The sequence below is a fragment of the Melospiza melodia genome, chromosome 3 (genome assembly GCF_035770615.1).
Source record: "Melospiza melodia melodia isolate bMelMel2 chromosome 3, bMelMel2.pri, whole genome shotgun sequence".
NCBI classification, from domain to species: domain Eukaryota; kingdom Metazoa; phylum Chordata; class Aves; order Passeriformes; family Passerellidae; genus Melospiza; species Melospiza melodia.
Window position 1 is genome coordinate 124,435,861 of NC_086196.1, and position 22,172 is coordinate 124,458,032.

Sequence of the window (22,172 nt, forward strand, 5' to 3'; positions counted from 1 at the left end):
TAGCATCCTAGTCAATTACTGACAGTAACATTTAAAGCATTTATCTCTAGCACATGGCAAATCTGCCTCCAAGCTAACTGATGGATTTAAAATTATTCACAGTCCAACTTGTTATGGTGTGATACTGACACTGAATCATAAATTAGATAGCACCACAATTTTTTTATTTCTTTTTATGAAGATCATTGAAAGATCAGTGATGTCCCTATTGCCATGTTTTACATGGTTAGTTGGTGTGCATAAGCAGCTTGAGACTGGGCAGCTCCTGGTGCTGTGTGTGGCAACAAGAGCTCTACCTCCCTGAAGCATGAATGTGTGGTATTGTCCATGCTACTTCCCAGCTGCCTCATGTACATCATGGAAATGTCAGTTGTCTGGACATTCCTCAAAAATTCTCACCCAAGTGATGAATATTGAACTACATAGATCCTTAAACATCCCTTCCAACCCCAGCCATTTTATGATTCTAAGTGGGAATGACGATTATTACTTCTGAGGAATAAAAGCCAATTGAGTCTAGCCACACTTAATCTGTGAATGTCAATTCCCTTGTTTCCCTGTAAATCACTACAGCTAAATCCTAGCATTCTAGAAACATCTTTTAAACATGAGTCAGATTTTATATGGTCAAATGTCAGAATCTATGTAAAAATTTTCAGGTTTTTTTCATTTAATGAAATGCTGAACAACTGAAACTGTATTTTTAGTAAATGTGAAATAATGCCCCACTGATATCATGATACGATATCTATCCTACCTTTATGTGTAAGATAGAAGTAAGAAAATAGAATCAGTCTGGTACAAAATTTATTATACCAAATGTTAGTGGTCAATTTGCATCAATATTCAATGTCATACCTGTAGAGGTTGAACTGCAACATCAGCTGTCCCATAACAATGACAGAAACTTTCTCACAAAAAGTGATGCCACTAACATTCCTTGTAAAGCACAGAATCCTGGAAAAAAGTGTTGCAATTTATTCCTGTTATTTTATGTGACAGTACACTCACATAAATATAGTACCCTTTTGAATATCTGAAATATAACCAGTGCAAACCTCATCATATTTGAGTGTTTGGTGGGGGTTTTTGGTATGAAAAATTCTGACCAGGATCATTCCAAAATACCTTATGCATGAGAAAGTAAGAACCCTTAAAAAACTATGTTTAGCAATGATAACCATAGGATTATAATAATATAAAATATAATATAATGCAGAAAAAGCATAAATTAAGTAAAAACAGGACAAAAAGACCACAGAAGCTTCTGGTGAGTGTCTGGTAGGAGTTATTATCATTATTCTTATTTGGGGCTAATGAAGCTATCAAGGGCATCTGGTTCTTTAGAAGTCCCACATGCCTGCCTCTTTAGGTTCCCACATGCCTGCCCAAGGCAATATTTATTTAATGGTTTCTATAAAATTTTAAATCTCCAAAATTTTCTGTTTTCTAAAAGACTGAATGCTTATTTAGCTTTTGGAAGCACGAAATTGAATGCATGAAGTAAATGGCATATTTTTAGATATTTTTCAAAGACTTGGTACACTGTAAGTCTACTGTCTAATTTTTCTCCTAATTTATCCTAATTTAGGATATTATTGTAATCCATGGTGATAAAAGTTGATTCTGCAATGCTCTCATTTGTATGATTTAAATTAACAAGTTTTACTGTGCACTGAAATGTAATAAAAGGAATCACCATTCACATGATTAGATCTTATTTGAGGGCACAGTAATGAGCAGTTGAAGAACAGTAACATTTTAAGCTGCATCTAATTCATAAATGAACATGAATATAATATCAGCATTTCCACTACTTCTAAAATTGTAGCTCATTTGGAAAAAGACTTTCCTTCTGTCATTTTAAAATTAATAAATTCTTAATCTCTCTATGTATGTCCTCTGATATTCTTTTTTCAGATGAGTTAGTTAAACTTCAATTCTTTCATTAGATGGTAATGTTATTGAGAAGAATAAAAATGCAATGAATTGGGGCATGAATTAAATTTCATTTACAGATAGAGAGATGAAGAGTAGACGTGTCTGGATGAATATGAAGGTTTTGACCAGGAATTTCTCCCATGATATCAGAATACATATTCTGTGAAGAAATAACTCAGGCTTCAGGGCTTTTTTGAGCTCTGACTAAATTTATGCTGGTAGAAACCAGTTTCATAGCAGATGATACTGTCTGTTATTTCTTTTGACATTAGAAATGGTAGTTTGGTAGTTTTTACTATGCCTATATACTTTTTAGTCATCAAGATTTTTTTTAATTTGCAGTTGGCAACAGAGGAATTTTTTGCTTTCTCTCATTATCCTCAGCAAATGCACTGAAAGTTATAATAGGTTTTTTTGAGTTTTCAGATTCTGAAGATAAATATGATTTTTTTCAGGAAAAAAAATCAGTTCTGGAGCTAATGTCTTGTCTGCTACAAAGTGTCCAAAGAACTATTTAATGTAATTCATATTTTCCCACAGGTTTGAGTCATTTTGCTGTTTCAAAGACACTGTGTTTAGAGAGGAAAGGAACCCACAGCCTGACTGAAATTATTTGAGATTCTTCTGCTTGTATTCTTCATGTAGTGCAATTAAGCAGTGGGACTTTTTATTTGTAGGAAATTGTAGATACTAAAAGTTACATCATGGTGTGAGTGACATGACATCTGAGTAACAGGACCAAAGGGACAAGGGGTGGATTTTGTGTAAATTGTCCATTTTCATTAAGTGCTGTGATTATCTTCTTTTGCTTTTGTATGTGGAATTTTTGTCTTGCTTTTTTTGGTTAGTTCTGTTGATGTGAGTGTAGGTTCTCCGGTGAATGTGGCTTTTTGCTGATAATTCTTATATATGTGATTCACAGAGGTGATGGGTGGGATGTGTTGGGTTTGCATGGCTAGAAGAGGGGTTACAGGGGAGGCTTATGTGAGAAGCTCCAGAAGCTTCCTCCATGTCCAGCAGAGCCAATGTCAGCTAGCCAAGACAGAGGTGCTGTTGGCAAAGGCTGGCAAATTATAAATTATGGTAGTGCCTCTGTGATAACATATTTAAGAAGAAAAAAAAGGTTATTGCTCAGATGCAATGGTGGCCAGATAAGAGTGTGGTGAGAATACATGAGAGGAACAGCTTTTCAGACACCAAGGTCAGTGCAGAGGGAGGGGCAGGAGGTGCTCCAGGCGCCAGAGCTGAGATTCCCCTGCAGCCCCTGGTGCAGCCCCTGGTGAGGCAGCTGTGCCCCTGCAGCCCAGGGAGGCCGTGGGGGTGCAGAGATCCACCTGCAGCCCAGGGAGGAGCCCCAAACTGGAGCAGGTGGGTGCCTGGGAGGAGGCTGTGACCCCATGGGAGGCCTGTGCTGGAGCAGGCTCCTGGCTGGGACCTGTGGGGAGAGAAGCCCATGCTGGAACAGGTTTCCTAGTGGGATTTGTGATTCCATGGGATATCCACATTGGAGCAGCCTGTCCTCAAAGGGCTGCATCCCATGGAAGAGCAACCCATGTAGCAGAAGTTTGTAGAAGACTGTTGCCTCTGGGAGGGACCATATTGGAGCAGGATTCCTCAGGATTCCTCTCCCTGAGCTGACCATAACCCCCATTCCCTGTCTCCCTGAACCACTGTAGGAGTCTTATTTTACTTATTTTACTTCTGATTATCCTGCTTTGATTGATTTTGTTTTGTTTTGTTTTGTTTTTTGTTTTTGTTTGTTTGTTTGTTTGTTTGTTTTTTTGGTTTTTTTTCTGTTTTTTTTTTTGTAATAGTCTATTAGTATCTCTAATTATCTCATGGGCCTGTTTAGCCCATGCCAGTGTTTGGTGAGTGATCACTCTGTTGATATCTCCACTCTTGGACCCTCTGTTACATTTTCTCTCCCCTGTCCAGCTGCAGAGGGGAGTGATAGTCAGATTTTGGTGGATGTCTGGCATCCAGCCAGGGTCGACTCCTTACAAGTAGGTTCAAAGAGCAACACGTATAAATTCATGAGTTTAAGGTTTCTTGGAAGACATTAAATGCAAAGACAAAACCTTTGTCTTATAAAGTCCACTAGTTGCAATTCATTGAAGGCTGGCAGAATACTTTTCAGAAGAATCACTGTGTACTTGCCATGTTTCTGTCTTCTCTGAGACATCCACTCAGCCCCTTCATAAAAAGAATCCTGAGTTAGGCTATGGCTGCACAACTTCTTTTGACACCAAGATTTCAGTTCAGCTCATATGCAAGTTTCACCTATGTTGCAGCTTGGCTATTTCTAGCCACAAAAATTCAGATCCCTCCTTCATAATTATCCATTTGGAAATCCCATTTCTGATGTTTCTCTTAGCAGAGCTTTAATCTATGATCTGCAGTGGCTGGTTCCCACCCCTCCCAGGAAAACAGAAGGATTTCTTCTCTAACTGAAGAGAAAAAAATATTAACTTTGTTTGTTGATGAACGCTTTGGGTTTTTGTCTCCTTGACACATAAGCAAAGAAGGATCAACAGGTTTTGGCTCCAGATAACTCCTTGTGTTAGTATGAGAATTGAATTGAAGACCAGACAGTACAATTTTACAGCAGGAGTTTCGGTTTAGTCACCACACTCTCTGTTTCATGGCAGAGTTGTATGTCATAATAGCAGATAAATTCATTTATTGCCAAAGGAGGCCACACAGTTCTTAATATATATGAAAACTTCCCATAGATTAAAAAGCAATTATGTCAGCTTGTAAGACTTAGGTGGTTGGGTAAGGTGCTCGTCTATGTTCATGTTATCGTTTCCTCTCTTGTTCCTCTTCTACAGTTTTAAACAAGTCTAACAAAGCCAGCTTGGTCTCTCATCAAGACCACTACTGTGTGCTCTTAGCAATGCCAGCATGATTTTAAAATTCATTTTATATTTCGATAGAATTTTGAAAGTTCTACTTATTTCATACAATTTGTTCTTTATAATCATCATGAAACTACTTTCAAAACATTTGCTGCTCAGAAACAAAGCAACATGCACTATATAATGAGGTTTTAAACATTTATTGTTTATTTGTATGCTGTGCAATAAAGAAAAAAAAACCCCAAGTTTTCATTGTTTTGGTCCAACATATGAAAAGAGAATAAGTTTATTTTTGTGATATTTCATATTATTAAAAATGGTTGCCCACACTTAGTGGTAGTAGTCACTATCATACATTGCTTTACAGACTCTTTATTTTGGATTTATACTACTGAGTCTGACATAAGTAAGCACAGTAAAAAAACAAGCCAAATGGCAAGTTTCAAATTTTATAAGCATGCATTAAAATAAACGTGAATTTAAATCAGTCTAAACAAGACTGCTCACTCTCTAATAGACATTAGATAATAAAGGTGAAGAGCATTTTAGAGCATTTTACAAAATGACAGATGTTAGTTATTTTGTGCCTTATATCCAAGTTATAAAATAGAAGTGCTATACTAATGGCATGAGGTTTTTTCTCACTTGTTTTTTTACTTTGTGGGAGGCTGTTTGACTTGAGGAAAGTGCGTAGGAGTTTGTTTTTTTTAAATAAGTGTTTTCATTCATCTTTCCGTTTTAAAAATCTGGAAGTAATAGCTGACAGTCCAAAACTAATTAAAGTGATTTAGCAGATAAATTAGATTAAAGCTGTGTTGGATCATTTACCTGCAGTTCACCCATTGTGGTACTTTTTAGTAGGTTTGTTACAAAATGAATGTAAAATCCAGAAAAGCAATTACATTTTCCAATATGAAATCCATCACCACTGAGACTGTTAGGGCGAAAATATCTGAGGTGTGTCTACATGTAAAACATAGATTCAAAGATGAAAACTCAAACAGCACTAAAATGCAAAATGTACTTTTTTAATAATTAGATACCACAAGTTAAAATGGCAGGGGTTCCTTATGCTGGGACATGTTCTTCTGAGCATATTTTGATTTTATTACTCTTTCAGTGTGTCTTGGGATTGTGTTTATTCCGAAAGAATAATCAGCACTGCTACTGTTCCAAGCTGCATCTGAGCTGTGCTGAATGATAGTTCATTTAAACCTTGTTTCTTCCTTTCATACCAGTTTTTCAGCTTTGATTAGAAAAATAAGTAGTTTCCTACAGTACTATTTATAGCCTAGCAGATATTAGAAAGGCAGATGAGGAATGTGTATTTAAAAGTAGCAGTAAATATGATTGCAGTATTGTTTTATTCTCTGCTTTCATGTCGGTTTTTTTTCATGTACCAGAGAACCACGATATTGTGTGACATTAGTGGCAAAGCTGTGACATTGTAAGGTTATTTTGCAATTGCTTATTAGATTGGGAAAAAAAACTTTAGAAAATTGATATTACAGTAGTGCATGTAGTTCTCAAAATGAAACTTAATTCTAGTCCTGCCAATGGCTTTAAATAATATTTCCCATCCTAAGGTACCATGTCCTACCAGGAAGGAATTGTTAGTAACTGTGCTTTGCTTTATAAGAGCAGAGCCTGGGAGAGGCTCCTCTCTGCACAGCTCAGGTCCATAGTTTTTGGAGGTAAAGAATTAAAAGTGTTATTTGAACTATGCTTGTGAACCAAAAATTGGCTATTGTGAACTCTTAGTGCAACTTCTAGCTATTCTTTGCTTGCACCAGTGATGTATTTAAAATGTTGTGGTTTTTATTTTTTTTTTTTAATGGCTCTCAGAAATATTATCTGCCTCCTTTATTTCTTCTTTTCAATACCTCACATTGCATTTTGCCAGGCCTGTCCTTCTTAATGACTTTTTAGATTTTGTTGGAGGAAAAAAAACAGTTGGTATATAAAGCGGACTGTCAAGGCAGTGATACCTCAATTAATTCTAATCTAAAAATTCTTGTTTTAAATTCTGTTACCTCAGACATTTCAGAGGTTTTTAGAAATTCTTGCATTTACCAGTCAATGAAGATTTTGAAAGTTTGCTGTTCAGCCTTATTACCCTAGGCAGATGTATACTTCCCAGCTATTATTTTCAATATCCAAGGCTGAGCAAGGAGCTTCACCTTCTCTTCAGAATTATTGATAGTTGATTTCTATAAAATGAAAACAACCTGCATTGCAATGCTTTCTAGAGGGCCTGAAAGTATTTTTCCTGGAACACTGTTGTGGTTCAAGGAGCCCAGGAGGCAGCTCAATCCAGTACAGCTGTTCTCTCCCTCCCTCCCATGGGATGGGGAAGAGAAATGGAAGGTAGAAGTGAGGAACACTGTTTTCATCACAAAACCAAATATAGAACCACACAGCTATGCTTTTATCACAGCTAAAAACAGTGCAGTCATGCCATTGAAATTTACTGTGGAACCTCTGAGATTTAAAACTGAAGAAATAACTTAATAAGTAACAACAACAAAAGTACTGAACTTCATTAAGTAGCTCTTGACATTATAATTAATGCAGCAAAAGACTGGCCTATTCAACAATTAATTCTGTTCCAGACTATTGGTTAATTTTAGCTATACAAAAGGAAATTTTCTCTCTTTATATTTTGATAGTATGCTCTAATGTCTTAGGTAATTGAAATAAGCTATTGCAAAATGGTAGATAAACTGCTATTTAATAGGTGTGAGCCACAGGCCAGTGATAAATGGAACAAAGTAAAAAATAGCCATCTGTAAAAGATTGGTTATTTTGCTATCAGTACATCAGACTGTAGGTTTATTTTGCTAGGTGCCAGTTATACTGTATTACGTAGTTAGAAATATTTGAGTTTCAAACCTTTTCTTCTAATAAACTCCTGCTGCAGTGCAGACATCAGTGCTTTTGAATTTAAAAAAAATTGCTGACCAGCCCTCTTGCATATCATGTCCTTTGTCAGCAGCTCTAAGGTCAGAAACAGAAATATACCAGCTGAGAACCTGGAAGGGTTTTTAGCTTTCCAATAGTGAGGGCAGCAGACTTTCTAGCTCCAATACTTTGGGATTCCTGGCATCACACAATCCTGATGAACATCTTGCCTCACATATTTCTGTCTGCCTTAGTAGGCAGCTGACAGAAAGACTATCAAAGGTAAATTTGAAATTGATATCAAACCTGAGGTGAAATATTAATCTCTCAGTTTTGGAATGGGTGAGAATATATGTTCTGGGATTATCATGGATAGAAGAGAAGACAGTCAGAAGTGTTTACTTTGAAGAGAAAGGCATTACTTTCATCTGTTTCCTTATTCTAATACATCAAGGATATCCTTGAGAAGCTGCTATGTGGAAAGATGTCCTAGTCAAATAACTTATAACAATGAACTTCTAAAGCATTTCTGTCTAAATATGGAAAGTAAATTAATATATTTCATATAAATTCTTATGGTTAGTTCCAGTCTTTCTTTAATATTTATATTTAAATATTCCATTCTCTCTTTAATGTTGGAATGTACTGGATGGATTTATGCCTGTATTTCCTATCTAAACTTTTGGCCTGAAAATTTCCATTTTTAAGACAAGAATGAAAAAAAAAATGTAGACTATTTTATCTGCTCCTGGTTGATGGAAGCAGCATATATAAAAATGTGCAGTGTGACAAAGTAATAAATAAAGCAGAAAAAAATAAAAATTTACAAGTAAAAAGTTAGTACTTCCACAATGTGTTCCATGGATAGTTTTTAAGCTTTGCTGAAGAAATACCTTCTTCAACTGTGAGGAAAAAAATTAGGAGTTAGGGTTTTCCCTTCTAATTTCAATTTGGAGCAATGAAACCAAAATTAGATGGTTGCTGGGACCTAGTACTTTGAGATTATTACCATCAAAAACTCATCAAGACTTTCGCAAACTTGAGACAGGTGGTTCTACAGGAATAAGAAATAATATCCAATTACTTTCTTGCAGACATTCATTAGTCTCTGGAGCAAGTAGACCATAATCTGTAAACTCCTGGATGATCTGATGGGTGTCCAGAAGTGTAGGGTTTCCTTTCTCAGACCTGGGGACCAGGGCATTTGCAGATTTCTGGATACTAATTAAGGAGTTGGACCTAGTGGACAGCACAGACTCCAAATTCTTCCTGTTCTGTGTTGGGTTATTGGGGAAACAGGACAGCCCAGTGTAGGTCACTTTTTAGGGTGGGTGTGAGGGGTGAAAGCCTGTCTGAGGACTTTTTAAAGTCATGTTTTAAATGTAATTGTCATTTCTCCCTTTTCTTTATTAGTCAGTTGTCCTTCTAGCTGGGAGCACGATTCCTTCGCATGGTGTAAATCAGTTCTTAAGCATCTCTTATCTAAGACATGCTTCTGTCCTGTGAGTTCAGCTGTTATATTTACCAGCAGCAAAGTGTGCTGGTGCACATTATTATGATAGTCTTTTTTCTCAGACCATCCACAGATATTAGTAGTAATGTGAGGAAGAGAATTTTGGCAAAGCAGCAGAAGGGGTCATCCATTTTTCAAATGTATTCTTAGTTTACTTTGGCCTCACTTACAAAATATGTAGAATTTCCTAAATCTTATAAAAGAATGATTATTTATCTCCCATCCTTTTCATTATCAAGTTGCAGGGAAGACTTTCCTGATTTTATATTACATTAAAATCTTAAATTTTAAGTTCATTGTCTGTTCCACAAAGAGTTCCGTATCAGCTTTGCAGTGCTGTACTTTTTTTGTAATTGCTACTCAACTGTTCAACAGACAGTTTTCTGTCTCATAACAGAAAACTGCTAAAATTATCACTTTTTCTCCCTAAAAATAAAGTGAAAATCATCCCACTACATAAGAAAATCATTGACATCAATGAAAGAAATAGTTTGAGGATCTATGACAGAATAATAGATATTTATTTGAAAATAAGATACCACAAGATTAATTCCTTAGCTCAATAATAAAACAACAGAAAAAAATCAGGCAATTTTTAAATAGTACCTTTGTGTTTTCATAATGAAGCTAGGTATACTTGAGATCTACTGCTGCTTCATACCTTGCTTAAGAAATTCTCTTTTACATGGTGTTGAGGAACAAGGATTACTTTAGTCCTTGAAAAATATCTCTGTATTTGTCTTGTTGCCTGTAAGGCATGATTATTCACCTCCTGGAGTCATTTCCTTGTAGAAATATCCATGTACACAAGAAATTGTTTCTTAAGTATTGGCAAATGCTGGAAAATAACTTGTCATTTGCTTTCCATCATTTGTGTCATTTCAATCAGTGCATTTTGCAAACTATATTCTAGTGTTGTAGCTTGGACACCTGGACTTGAATTGTTATCAAGCAGAAGTCTTGTTTATCTTGAAATTAATGTATTTTAAATCTGCAGTAAGCCACGGAGAAAAGGAAATATTTTGTGTGCAGATACTTTTCTGTAGGATAAAATTATCTCTGTCCTTTCACTGACCACCTCGCTATTCATTTAAGTTCAACAACCTGCTGGAGTAGGTCTACTTACACCAATGAAAAGAGGGCAATAGTAGTGCTAAAATCTAATTCTGTACAGTTAAACAAAAGGAAGGTTTTGGCACGTGATGAAATCAATAGACGTGGTATTCTGCACCAAATAGAAAAAGAGTACCAGAAGTGATTTTGAAACAAGATGTTTTTGTCTGGAGCAACCATTTTTCAGATTCCCAAGTAAAGCTAGACTTGAAGGGATATTTTGCTGCTTTTTCAGACAGAACCCCAAAATACAAAAGAAATCTTTGCCTAAAATTATCCTGCATGGAACAGAAACCACTAACTGACTCCCTGTATAGATCTGTTCTCCTAAGAAAATAAAGGCTGCAAAAAGATCTGTTCAAAACTGGTGGCTTTCTTCACAGGCCTTTTCTTACCTTTGGGAATCAATCTGGGCATGCATTTTTGGTCAAGAAGAATGGAAAGAGGGAAAAAATGGCATTGGAAATGTCGTGTTTACAGCCATGCTGCAGGCTTCTTTTGTCTCCAAATGGAGCTTGCTCTGTTCCTCAGGAAAGCAGTCTGCCCCTTCCTCCCCAGGAAGGATTGCACTGGCCCAAGAGGCAGCAGCTATGGGAAGCCAGTTAGTGTCTTGTCTGCTGCTCAGTCACTTCTGCTTTAATAAAATCATACAATCAGCAAAATCAGCAAATGGTTTGGGTTGAAGAGTTGTGTATAAGCCTGATTTAACTCCCCCTAAAAAAAAAAAAAAAAAAGCAGGAATATTTTTAGGTAGAACAGGTTGCTCAAAGTCCTGTCTAAAAATCCATGCCAGAGTTGGCACAGGCAAGGCAATGTACGGATATATTGAAGAGGTTCTCTCCTTGTTTCACCTACGTCCACAGTAAAGGTTTGCTAACACTCCCACATCAAATCAATGGAAGAAAAGCAAGCAGATGAACTGAAAGCTTTAATTCTGAACATCCATCTCATCTGGAACTTCTACCAGTTATGTTTTGGAAGTGGGAGAATGAGGATTCTACAGTTAAAGACTATAGCCAAGATAAAACATAACATGTCAGAGTATTACAATTTGGCTGAATAAGGCTGCTGAAAACTTAGGAATTATGGAAGTTAATTCCTTTTCAATTGTCCACCTCATTGTTTTAATCCAGATAAGTTTGCTTACTTGATTATAATATTCTTTAGGAATTTCATGTGACTGAATTGGTTTGTGCACCCACAATGCTGAGCCCCAACTAAAATACTTTGAAATTAGTGCTGTTGGGATTAAGCAAACATAAATATTTGTAAATGAACATGCTTCCCCCAATTGCTGTCTTGTAATTGCCAAGAAAACAATCAAAGTTACTACAATTCCAATTTGTTATTATTGTTTCATTGTTCTTAAATATTAACACAGTAAATATATTAAAAATCAATTGGAAAATAGTTTTCTAAGACCAACAGTGCATCTGTTGCAGTGTAAATGTTTGAAGTGATCCTTATATGTAAGTGTTACTTCTAGCTTTATAATTCCTAAATAATGTAACAGTGATAAATGTTAGGAAATAAAGGAAAGTAATAGGCAAGCTGTCTATATAGATAATTCTCAATTTTTTTATATTTTGCATTTTAGGCTAAAAATAAAAAAAAAATGCATTAGCAAAACTGGGAACAGAAAACTATTTTTTTCTTTTAATCCTCAAAGGAAAGGGCAAACAGAGGGAAATATCTGGTTTTCTAATCAATTCTCTGTTAAAAATTTAATTTTTTAATTACTTTAACCCTTAGGTATCCTTTTTTGCCTGTTATTTGTTGATTTTTTTCCTACCAAGCCCTTGAGTTAGCTACATGATTCCCAAAGGAAGCCGTAGCAAGATGTTAATATAATTAAGAGATGGAGAAAAAATTGCTTTCAAATTCCCTTTTTTTTTTTCACCCTGAACCTGTGAAAACAAGTTCAGATTAAAGCTCTGAATAGATTTACACAATTCTTTAAACTGTGTACCTCTATAGCTAAATAATAATAGGAAAGTCCTATCAAAATCTCATCAAAATCTCCCAGGAAAGTAATAAAAACCTGTTGCATACACAATGTAGCAATACAGAAACTGTGCGATTTACATGAGCACATTAAATTTAGTGTTCTTGAAACTACAGCTTGTATTTCACTTTTAATATTGATCATCTAATATCTGGTGGCAACCATATGACAAATTAGTCTGCAATGTTATCCAGATGGAAGATTCCTCTTCAACTGACTAAGTATGACACACACTGAAAAAAATCTGAATATTTTTTCCAAATTAAACCTTTATAGCCAATTACTCTTCAAGTATTTCTAAGATCCTTTGGGATAGGAATGTTTGTTTATGTGTTCAAGCACCATTGCAGAGAATAAAATTAAACTTAGATGGCAGAGATAAAATTAAAGTGGCTGAAAACACATTGATAGCCCATAAAATAAAACAAAAAAGGCCTTGGAATTTTGATAAGCATAAGAATTATAACATACAATTAAAATATGTACACATTTATCTGAGACTCACTGCAAACCAATAGAAAATTAAGCCATTTGACCCATTCATTTGTGGAACCAAAAAGTGCTCATTACAATGATGATCTCTAGTACATCAACTTGTTATGAAAAGTATGAGTTTTCAAAAAGATTATCACAGCTGCCTCTTTTCCCACTGAAAACCAGTACTTTATTTCATTTTCTTCTTTTACCAGTTCATTAGATGTAAATCAAAACTGTGAAAGCTCATATTCAAGTAGATCTTCTGTGATATTTTACAGAACAAATATATTTTTGAGGGAACTTCAAAAGATTTTTACAAGTCTTGCTTCATTAAATTTTGCCATAATATGTGTCACAGCGACCTTCAAAGCAACCAGCATTTCAGCACCAAATGTAGCAGTGCAATATGACAGCTTCAGTTTAAATTATGGTTTCATATTAAGAATCTGTCTTAGACTTTTTTCCCATAATTGGGAAAGATAGAAATATTTAAATTAAGATATAAAGGACATTAATTTCCCTCCTAGATGGGGTGCTTTTTAAAAATAGATAAAACTCTGGTGTTTTTGCAGGAAGATCATATTTCCTGTCAAATATATTCAGCTTGAAAAAATATTAGATAATAGCTTCCCAATTTCCTCCATGTCAAATTCAGGAAAAGAGAAGCACTTATGCATCATTTTGAATGCAGGTGGTAAAACGCATCTGATTAGGTACAAGTATCAATTAAGAACATTCTTTCCGCTTCGAAATCCAATGCACTTAGGAGAAAAGTAATAAATTTTGGAGATGAAACTAATCAAACAGAAAAAGACAAATCACTGTGTTGTTTTCAAAACTATGAAAAAACAGGCAGTAAGAGGCTAATTCTGTTTGTGGATTTGGGGTAACAATAACTAGATTGTTTGGGATTTTTTTCAACACAAAACATCTTCATTACTTTTTATCTTTATGTGGAGGTGTCATTTCTATTTTCACAAAATCTTGAGTTGAATACGAATTAATAATTTTTTTGTCTTTTTCATGTCAGTCTGTTGTAGTTGCTGACACATCTGGACTTTACATGTCTATGCAACATCCAGAAAAATTTACAGAACTTAATAATTACACAGCACGTCTCACCTGGACATTTATAATGTTTCTTGCCCATTAACTGAATAAAATTATTCTTATTCTGAGACAGATAATTTTCATCCTTTCACACAGACACAGTAGTTGACTAAATTTTCTTCTTCTATAAATTAATGCAGGTATAACTTCGCTGCTGTAAAACAACTGAGGGTATTGGGAAAAAAAAATTATTCCTCCTTCGTAAAATGTGAGATTGGAAGAGGAATATTGTGAGCTACAAAATAGGAACATGAAAATATTTATTTCTTTATTTTGTTCCTTTGTTTATGTCTTTGTTTTGTGCTTTTTCACAAAGCATGTTAACATCAAACTGATTTACTGTGATCTTGTTTTTTCAGACATGCAGCTAACTCTTCAAATTCTTTGTACTTAAGGAATGCTAAAACTATCAACAATTTTTTTTCTTGAAATAAATCTAATAACATATTTTCATTGAGTTGATCTGCTTACTGAAATACAGCTGTCAAAGGAGATGGGTAACTCTAGGCACTAGGTGATGACAATTGCTATATGCTTCAGATACCTAGGGAATCATTAATTTCCTTTATGTTAAATGGTCTGCATCTCTCTTAGTTTCTGTCATGCAGTCTTAGCAGTGGTACACAGAGAAGAACAAGTCACACAAAAATCACAAGCCAGATCAAGCCATGAGGGCATCTAGCTCAATATCCTGTCTCAGAGAAAAAACAGTCACTCTTTAAAATGGATATATAAAACAGGACAACAGAGATTTTTCCCCAAGTGCATTACTTCAGCTTCCACCAATCAACGAGACTAAGGTTTCCTGACCTGTGGTTCCATTGTATTTGCTAGTCTGGTGGATTAGTTTCCCTTGTTCTTGTATTGTTCTTAATTTTTCATTATTTTTATATACTTTTGACCTACATAATATCTTTTGGCAAAAAATTACCTCAAACATTCTGCAAAAAGTTAATAAGAATTTCCTTTTGTTTTGCAAGCCTGTGACCTGATAGTAACAATAATTGAGTAATTGAATTCCCTTACCTGCTGTGTTCCAAGACATGGAGCTGCCATTTCTTACTCACATTTTCCTTTGCATGTTGAATAGGCCTGTTCTGTTTCTCCATCTGGAAGCAAGGCCATCCCTTTGATCATCCCTATTTCTGTTCTGTGTTTCATTGTACCTGTGCAGATGCATGCTTGCTGAATATCTTCTGCTTTATTTTCCTAATTTTTTTAAGTCTTTTCTTCTATTACTGTTCCACTTGTATGGCAGTTTCTTTCAATGAAAATGAATTGATGTCCTGCTCTAAGGATTGCTTATATGACCCATTGCCCTCAGTGCTTTTCTCTTGAGTCTTCACAATTAAATGTACTGTCTTTCTGCCATTCAAAGGCCCTAGCAGTCTGCAAAGTAGGAGATTAAGTCAGTGATCTGATTTCAGACCTCCCAGTTGGCAGCAGAGGGCTTTATCAAAAAGGCACCAGGCCGGCCTGATAGAGGAAGACTTGTGCATTTTATTTTGTAAGGATTTTGTGCTTTGTTATGTTCGAGTTCAGTTACAGCAGGCAGGAGACTTTTGTGCATTGAGACAAATGAATGAAAGCAGCAAGGGTAAGATTTATTTTGTTTCATATTTTATTGTCTTGAAAGAGCTGAACTCAGCTAATCAGTTATTTCATAGGAAATGGTTACTGTATTTCTGTACTGGTGTAGGTGTGTGTGATGCTTTATGAAACACCCAAGTCAGATTTCATGTGTACCAGACATAATCCCTAGGAATTTTCTGAATCATATTTATTTCACTTTGATTTTCTTCACACCATGAACATAAGATAAAAGAATGCATTACTCTAAGGTGGTTAAATCTGGTTTCCTGGGATATTCTGTGAGCATGATATTGATAGAACAGATCATGCATTCATCAGACCCTTCATATTGATTCTTAACTGACTTTCTGCCTGCTGGGAACACCTCCATTCTTGATAATATGGAAAAGGTTTCCTGCACTGCTTGTAAAAGTTTTTATCACCTGTGCTTCTATTACAGTCTCTGAGTGATGGAAAAGAAGAACAAGCACAGAATCTGTCCATAGATTTCAGAAGATGTTTACCATTGTAATTGAAAGATACAAAAAGCAAATTCAGAGTTTAATCCCCTGACTAAATATTCTGATGTCCTGTTCAGTTCACATGTTTAACATTTCAACTCAAAACTCCTGTACTAATTTGGTTTTGCCTAAAGAAAATCCTTCTGCAGGTTGTCTATCTCTGATACATAAGCAACAAAAATGAAAATTATTAATCTGCCTTCAGATATTGCTGGCATACATGTTTACACCTAAACTATTGACTCTCAAGTCCTTTTATAGCAAATAGAAAGAACTAGGCAGGTTTAAATTATGATTGGGTGAGGATAATCACATCCTAGGATTACCTATTTACTTTAATTATTAAAGAGGACCATGGACTTGTCTACAATCTACCCTGTAGATTGTAGACAAACTTAGTCAGATGTTTGGTCTGATTTTCCTGTCAGAAGATGTATGCATTTCTTCTCTTGCTAGGATTTTGTGATGTTAAAAGTCTTTCTTGGTTCTCATTTGAATTTATTTAGTGATGGTTGGTGCAGTTGATGACTCTTAATGTCTTCAGGACTGAAAAATATATTTTAAAAAGAATTCAACAGAATAAAATCAAATTCAAGCTAAGCCAGTCTTGTAATAAAAAGTGAAGAATGCAAAGGGAAAATAAGACATAGGAGTGGAAACAGATTTATTCCATTTTAGTAGCAGTAGAAAATTATATCCTTCCCCTTACTCCTCTTTATTTTCTGACTAAGACAAAATCAGGTAGGGACATAATAGAAGCTTACTGGTGTTTCTCAACTTTTTCTTGTTTTACTGTGTTATTGTGAAAATTTTCATAAATAATATCCCATCTAATCTATTTATTTCAGTAGAAAATTTGAGTCTTCCATTAAATTGTTAAAGCAGAAATCTTAGTAATATGTGTTTGTCAGGTAATTCAGACCCAACTCTCTGGTCTCTCTTGCAAATTTTTTCTCTGGAATTATTTGTAATCTTTTTTATCCTTAAAATGTGAGAAATTTTCTCTTTCTTCCTGCATCCAAGTTAATTGTTTTGAGAACCCCTTAGGCTGCATGTACTCACTTGGAGACCATTGCCTCAGTGGAAGAGAGTCCTTGTGATCAGAGACAGAGGTGACAGTGTCAGATAGTGGACCCAGGGTGGAATTAGGTTCTTCTTGTTAGCCTGTCCTGTGAAATATATTAAATAATAAATTATTTATTGCCAGCAATCATCTTAAAATATGAAGAACTGTAAATATTGCTAGGAAGCGGTACTAAAATACTGTCATGATGTGGTAGAGAATTAGCTCATTGTAGTTCAGCAGATGCTCTTCTTTGGATCTGATGTGTGCAGCCATGGTCAGTGCTTCATGGGACTTTAATTTCCGCTAATTAAGAGTTTAGTAGAATGAGGGAAGTGGAAAAATTTTGCCCAGACTGGCAGCTTTGCCCATAGTGTTCTCTCAGTGTACTGTATCACAGACATAGGTTTTAGGTTCTTAATACACAGACTCAATCTGTTTTCTCCCACTTAGACCCTTCATCCAAGCAGAAGACTAATCCCTGTGCTCTCAACGACCTCTTTACTGATGTTGTAGACTTGCAGCAGATTGCAGCTGTTGTACAGCTTTAGGGCAGAGAATGACTGTTAGGGATCAGCAGGCTGATAGCCTGCACTCCATAGGGAAGAGGATGTGCTCTGCATCTTGGCATTTCTGGATGGCTTTTTTTTGCCAGGTATGCATTTGTTCCTGATGCAGTTGCTGTATTTGCTGTGTCTCTTCTGCTGATTTCTGAGAGGACTTCACAGCACTGGTGATGGAAGCCTAGGCTGCTCTGGGCACAGCCTGCAGATGTAGACAGGACTGCTGAAATAGAATCTTTTCTCAGTAGTTTTGACTATACATCAGTGCAAAGACTTCTCTGGATGGAAGGTGCTGGATCCCCTGGAAAGTTTTAAATCCTTAGGGGAGATCCCTCCTTTGAAGGGAGCTATCCTTCCTAAAGGAGTAATGATATTGTCCTTCCTTTCAAAATTGCCCAGAGAGACCATGATCTCTTCCTCTCCTCATTCTTCTCCCCCTTCCCTTCACCTAGCTGAAAGAAACTTCACAGATGAATTTTAACTTAGAATATAAATTGTGGACAGCTACTCTCCAAATTGACCAGTTGGGATTTTTTTAACTACCTAATAAAAGACATTTTAATAGCTTTGTTGCTCAGTGTACCACTACATTGTGAGTACTGAACTACACTGAGATTTCTAAAGGCACTGCACTTCAAGAATAATTATTAAGGTTGAGTGCACAGAACCTCCCTGTGAAGGATGACAGAATCACCAATTTTTGAGGGTGGAAGGGACCATCATCTTGAGACCATCAAGTCCAACCCCCTGCTCAAGAAGAGCAGAATCACCTAGCACAGGTTTCTCACAACCATGCACAGTCTGGTTTTGAAAATCTCCAGGAACTGAGACCTGACAAACCCCTCTGGGTAACCTAGGCCTATGTTTGACCACTCTCACAGTGAAACAGAGTTCCCATGTGTTCAGGTGTAATTTCTTGGGTTTTGATTTGTTCCCTTTGCTATCAAGTGCACTGCTGAGAGAAAATTGGCTCCCTCTTTGTCATCCCCGTGTGTTTACAGATCCACCTGTAACATGTGCTAAGATCCACCTGAGCTGTTTGTTCTGCAGCCTTAGGAGTCCTGGCTCTCTCAGCCTTTCCTCATGTGAAAGAGAACCCAGCCCTTAATCCTGTTTGTGGCCTTGCACTACACTGCTAGACCTCCTAGTAGTTTCTCTTGAAAGTATGAATATAATTAGGAAAAAAACACTCATAATCATGTAGGTCTGCTTCTGATTTGCAATGCCACTGACCTTTTTTGCATCTCATATCTTTTTCCACTTTCTCCAACGATCCTGACTTTTCCAGACCTATGATTTAGAAACATAACTAGTCATTGCTGTTTTTCTTTTGCTGTCAGGGTGTGGTGTTTTTTAATGACTGTCCTTCCACATGTGCTTATTTAGCTAGGCCTTTCCTTTTGTCCTTTTTTTCTTAAGTCAGTTAAAAACAGCAGAGCATAAACAGTGGTCAGATTCACAAACAAACAAAAAATTAATAAAGTGAATACAAATTTTTTGGTAGTGCTAGTCCTGCCTGTGTGTAATCATCATTCACAGATACATTGTATATTTTTAGTTCATTAAACTAAAAATTTCTTTGCAAAAATATTACCTGAACTCAAAAAAAAAAATTTTTGATGCTTATTCCTTATTCATATCCCTGGTGATCAGTCTGGGAAATCTTCAAGGTATTTTGCTTAAATAGGTTTCTTGGGGCATTGGGAAGACAATCTGCCTAACCTCAATTAGTTTTAGCTTATTTTTTCTTGCATTCATGATACTATTATCATGTCTAAAGGGTAAAAAATAACCCAAAAGCCATAATGACTAAAGTAATGAATGCAATAAACATTGTAAATGTTAAGACTTCACACTTAAAAATTTTCTCTTAACAATTATTCATTTCCAGACTAATGTAGTGGAAAAATGCATATTCTGCCCAATGGCATTCTCTTTATAATTTCAAACCCCACAAATTTGAGTATTCTGAAAATGAAGAAAAACTGGGTTTGCCGTCTAGAAATAAAAATTAAAAGTACTTCACAGAGATGTCAAAGGACAAAAGTTGGGTACTGACACATCTGTAAAGAAAATTTATGACAGTCTTTTGAACTTGCATCTTCTAGCATTAGTCCCTCCTATAATGGTCTTTTCACATCTGGTAATAAGCAGATGCTAGAACTTTTTCATTTTTTGTGTATTTGATTTGAATGTTTGAAATTAAAGAAATTTATATACATGCTCAGCAAATAATATAGTTGATGATGCTATTCACAGGTATAAAAAATGGATCTCTCTAAAGTGCCTGCATTTTATAACTTTATTTTGTAATAAATTAATAAAATTATCTTTTTGTTGTTCATTTCAGACATAGCACTGTTTTTTCCATCCTTTGCTGGAAATTCTTATTTGGAGCTACCTTCTCTGACATCTGTATCTGATACCAGGACTGCATCTGGGCAGGAAACAAGCAATGTGACAACTCTGTACTTGACAGTGAAAACAACTGCTCTAAATGGCACAATTCTTTACAGTGAGTACCAAAGATACTTGAAGCTAAGTATCCGTTTTAGCTCCTTCAGGTCTTTATTAACTTTAGTGTACATCAGCTGGCATTTCCTCTTCAACAGCAAAATGAGTCATTAAAATGCAGTAGAAGCCTTTTGGTATTCTAATGCATGCTGCATTATAAGATTTGAACCATTGTTCCTTGTGTTCCTCTGGAAAGTTCTTCAATTTATGAGTCATTGAGCAAAACATAACTTACAAGAGAAAATGCTGCTTCCTGACGAAAAAGAACACAGTAAGCATATGACTTTAGTTGTAAGTTTTACTGCTTTAAAATACAAATGTTGAAGAAGTTTTGAACAACTTATAGAGAAACAACTTCTCTGTAGTTGGATTGAGTCTCGCTTTTTATAATTGTGATCTTGGTTACAAATTCTTGATTTATAGAACTATCTTAGGTTCTGCAGTTTTGCCATATTTTGAAGCACTTACTGTGATTTCACACTTCAGAGAATTCCTTTGTGATCCCCAGAGAGTATACGTGCAGACTTGGATGTATGCCTGTTAATACTACATAAAAAAGTTGCTTCTTGCCTGCATATTTCATTCCTCAATATATGGCATAAACTTCTGAGACAGAAGTACACTTTTCACGAGTCAGCAAGAAATAGACTTCTCTGCCAGTTGAGTATTTCATTATATATTTTATCTTGCAATTTCTTGCAAATGGAAAACATGGAAAGTGAGGTGATTTCTTCCCAAGAAGAGCTAGAAAAATATGATTATTTGATAGACTTACTCCACAAAGACAAAATCAGTAGGAGCATTTTCAGTTCACTGCAACTTCCTAGAGTTACTCTACACAAGAAATGTTGTTGATCTAGCATGAATAATTCTGATTAAATTTTTTTGCATTTATATTAATCTGGTAGTAGTATATGTGAATTCATCTGAACTATGTACATATTTATAAGGCAGGGTTAAAAGTAATATAAGCTTTGTGGCATTGTTTAATTATGCCTTTTTTATTATCTGTACTAGATATTTTTTAGATGTGAAACACTCGAGCTCCAAACTGAAAATTAATATTTACTTCTTTCCAATATGGCATTTTAAGTCCTTGTATTTTATATCTGGGCTGTTGCTGCAGCTGCCTAAGCTACAGTACTGCAAAATTTGCCAAGAATCATGGATAAGTGGTGATGTTGCAGTTCTTTATATCAAAATGTTTTATACTTGTTAGTTATTTCAATTTCAAGAGGAGTTATTTGCCCTTGAAGAAGAATTCAATGAAGGTTATTGGAAGTATTTTGAATATATTTGGCATTTAGTGATTTTGTTTGCTTCATCACTGCAGAGTAATTTGACTCCAGCCAAAGTTAATCTTGCTATCTACACATAAGCCCTGAGTAAGCATCTCTGTGAACCAAAAATCTCAAAGAACTCCAAACCAAAGAGAAAAAAAAGAGGAATATTCTCTCTGCTAGACTCAGGAGGAAATTGGGAGGAAGTGGTGTTTTTGGAAGCTAAAAGAGTCGAGTTTGTTCAGCCTGGAGAAAAGAAGAGAGAGAAAAGAAGACACCACATTCCAGTCTTTAAGTATTAAATGTGTGCTCTAAGAAATATGGGGTTAAACTTCTTAATTGCCTGTTGCAACAGGACATGGGGTAATGTTTTTAAACCAAAAATCACTAAAAGAGTATAAATGTGGACTAGATGTAAAGATTTTTTTTTACAATGAGGGGAGCAGGGTACTGGAATGGACTGCCTAGAGAGGTGGTCAATTCCTCATCCCTGGAATCATCCAAGTCAGGTTTGAGAAGACTCTGAGCAACCTGCTCGGGTTGAAGATGTCCCTGCTCATTGCTAGCGGTGAACTAGATGACCAATTCATATGACTCTACGTATTTTCTTTTCTAGATAATGTGCTTATTTTGCAGCTAACCTAATTAGATATTTAAACCTAATATAACCTGTTCAGGTATTAGTTCATACTGTCTTTGGAAAATTGTTAACATGGTATTTTTCAGGTGTTTGGAGAGATT

The 22,172-nt window shown here is 35.6% G+C and overlaps 1 protein-coding gene across 1 annotated transcript in view; it reads left to right on the forward strand.

Annotated features, from left to right (window-relative positions):
* Window positions 1-22,172, forward strand: part of EYS (eyes shut homolog) — a 700,592-nt gene that overhangs the window by 538,421 nt on the left and 139,999 nt on the right. The window contains exon 38 of the mRNA XM_063152992.1: window positions 19,988-20,152. Within this exon, the coding sequence (XP_063009062.1) occupies window positions 19,988-20,152 (165 nt within the window). The remainder of the gene's footprint in view (window positions 1-19,987; window positions 20,153-22,172) is intronic.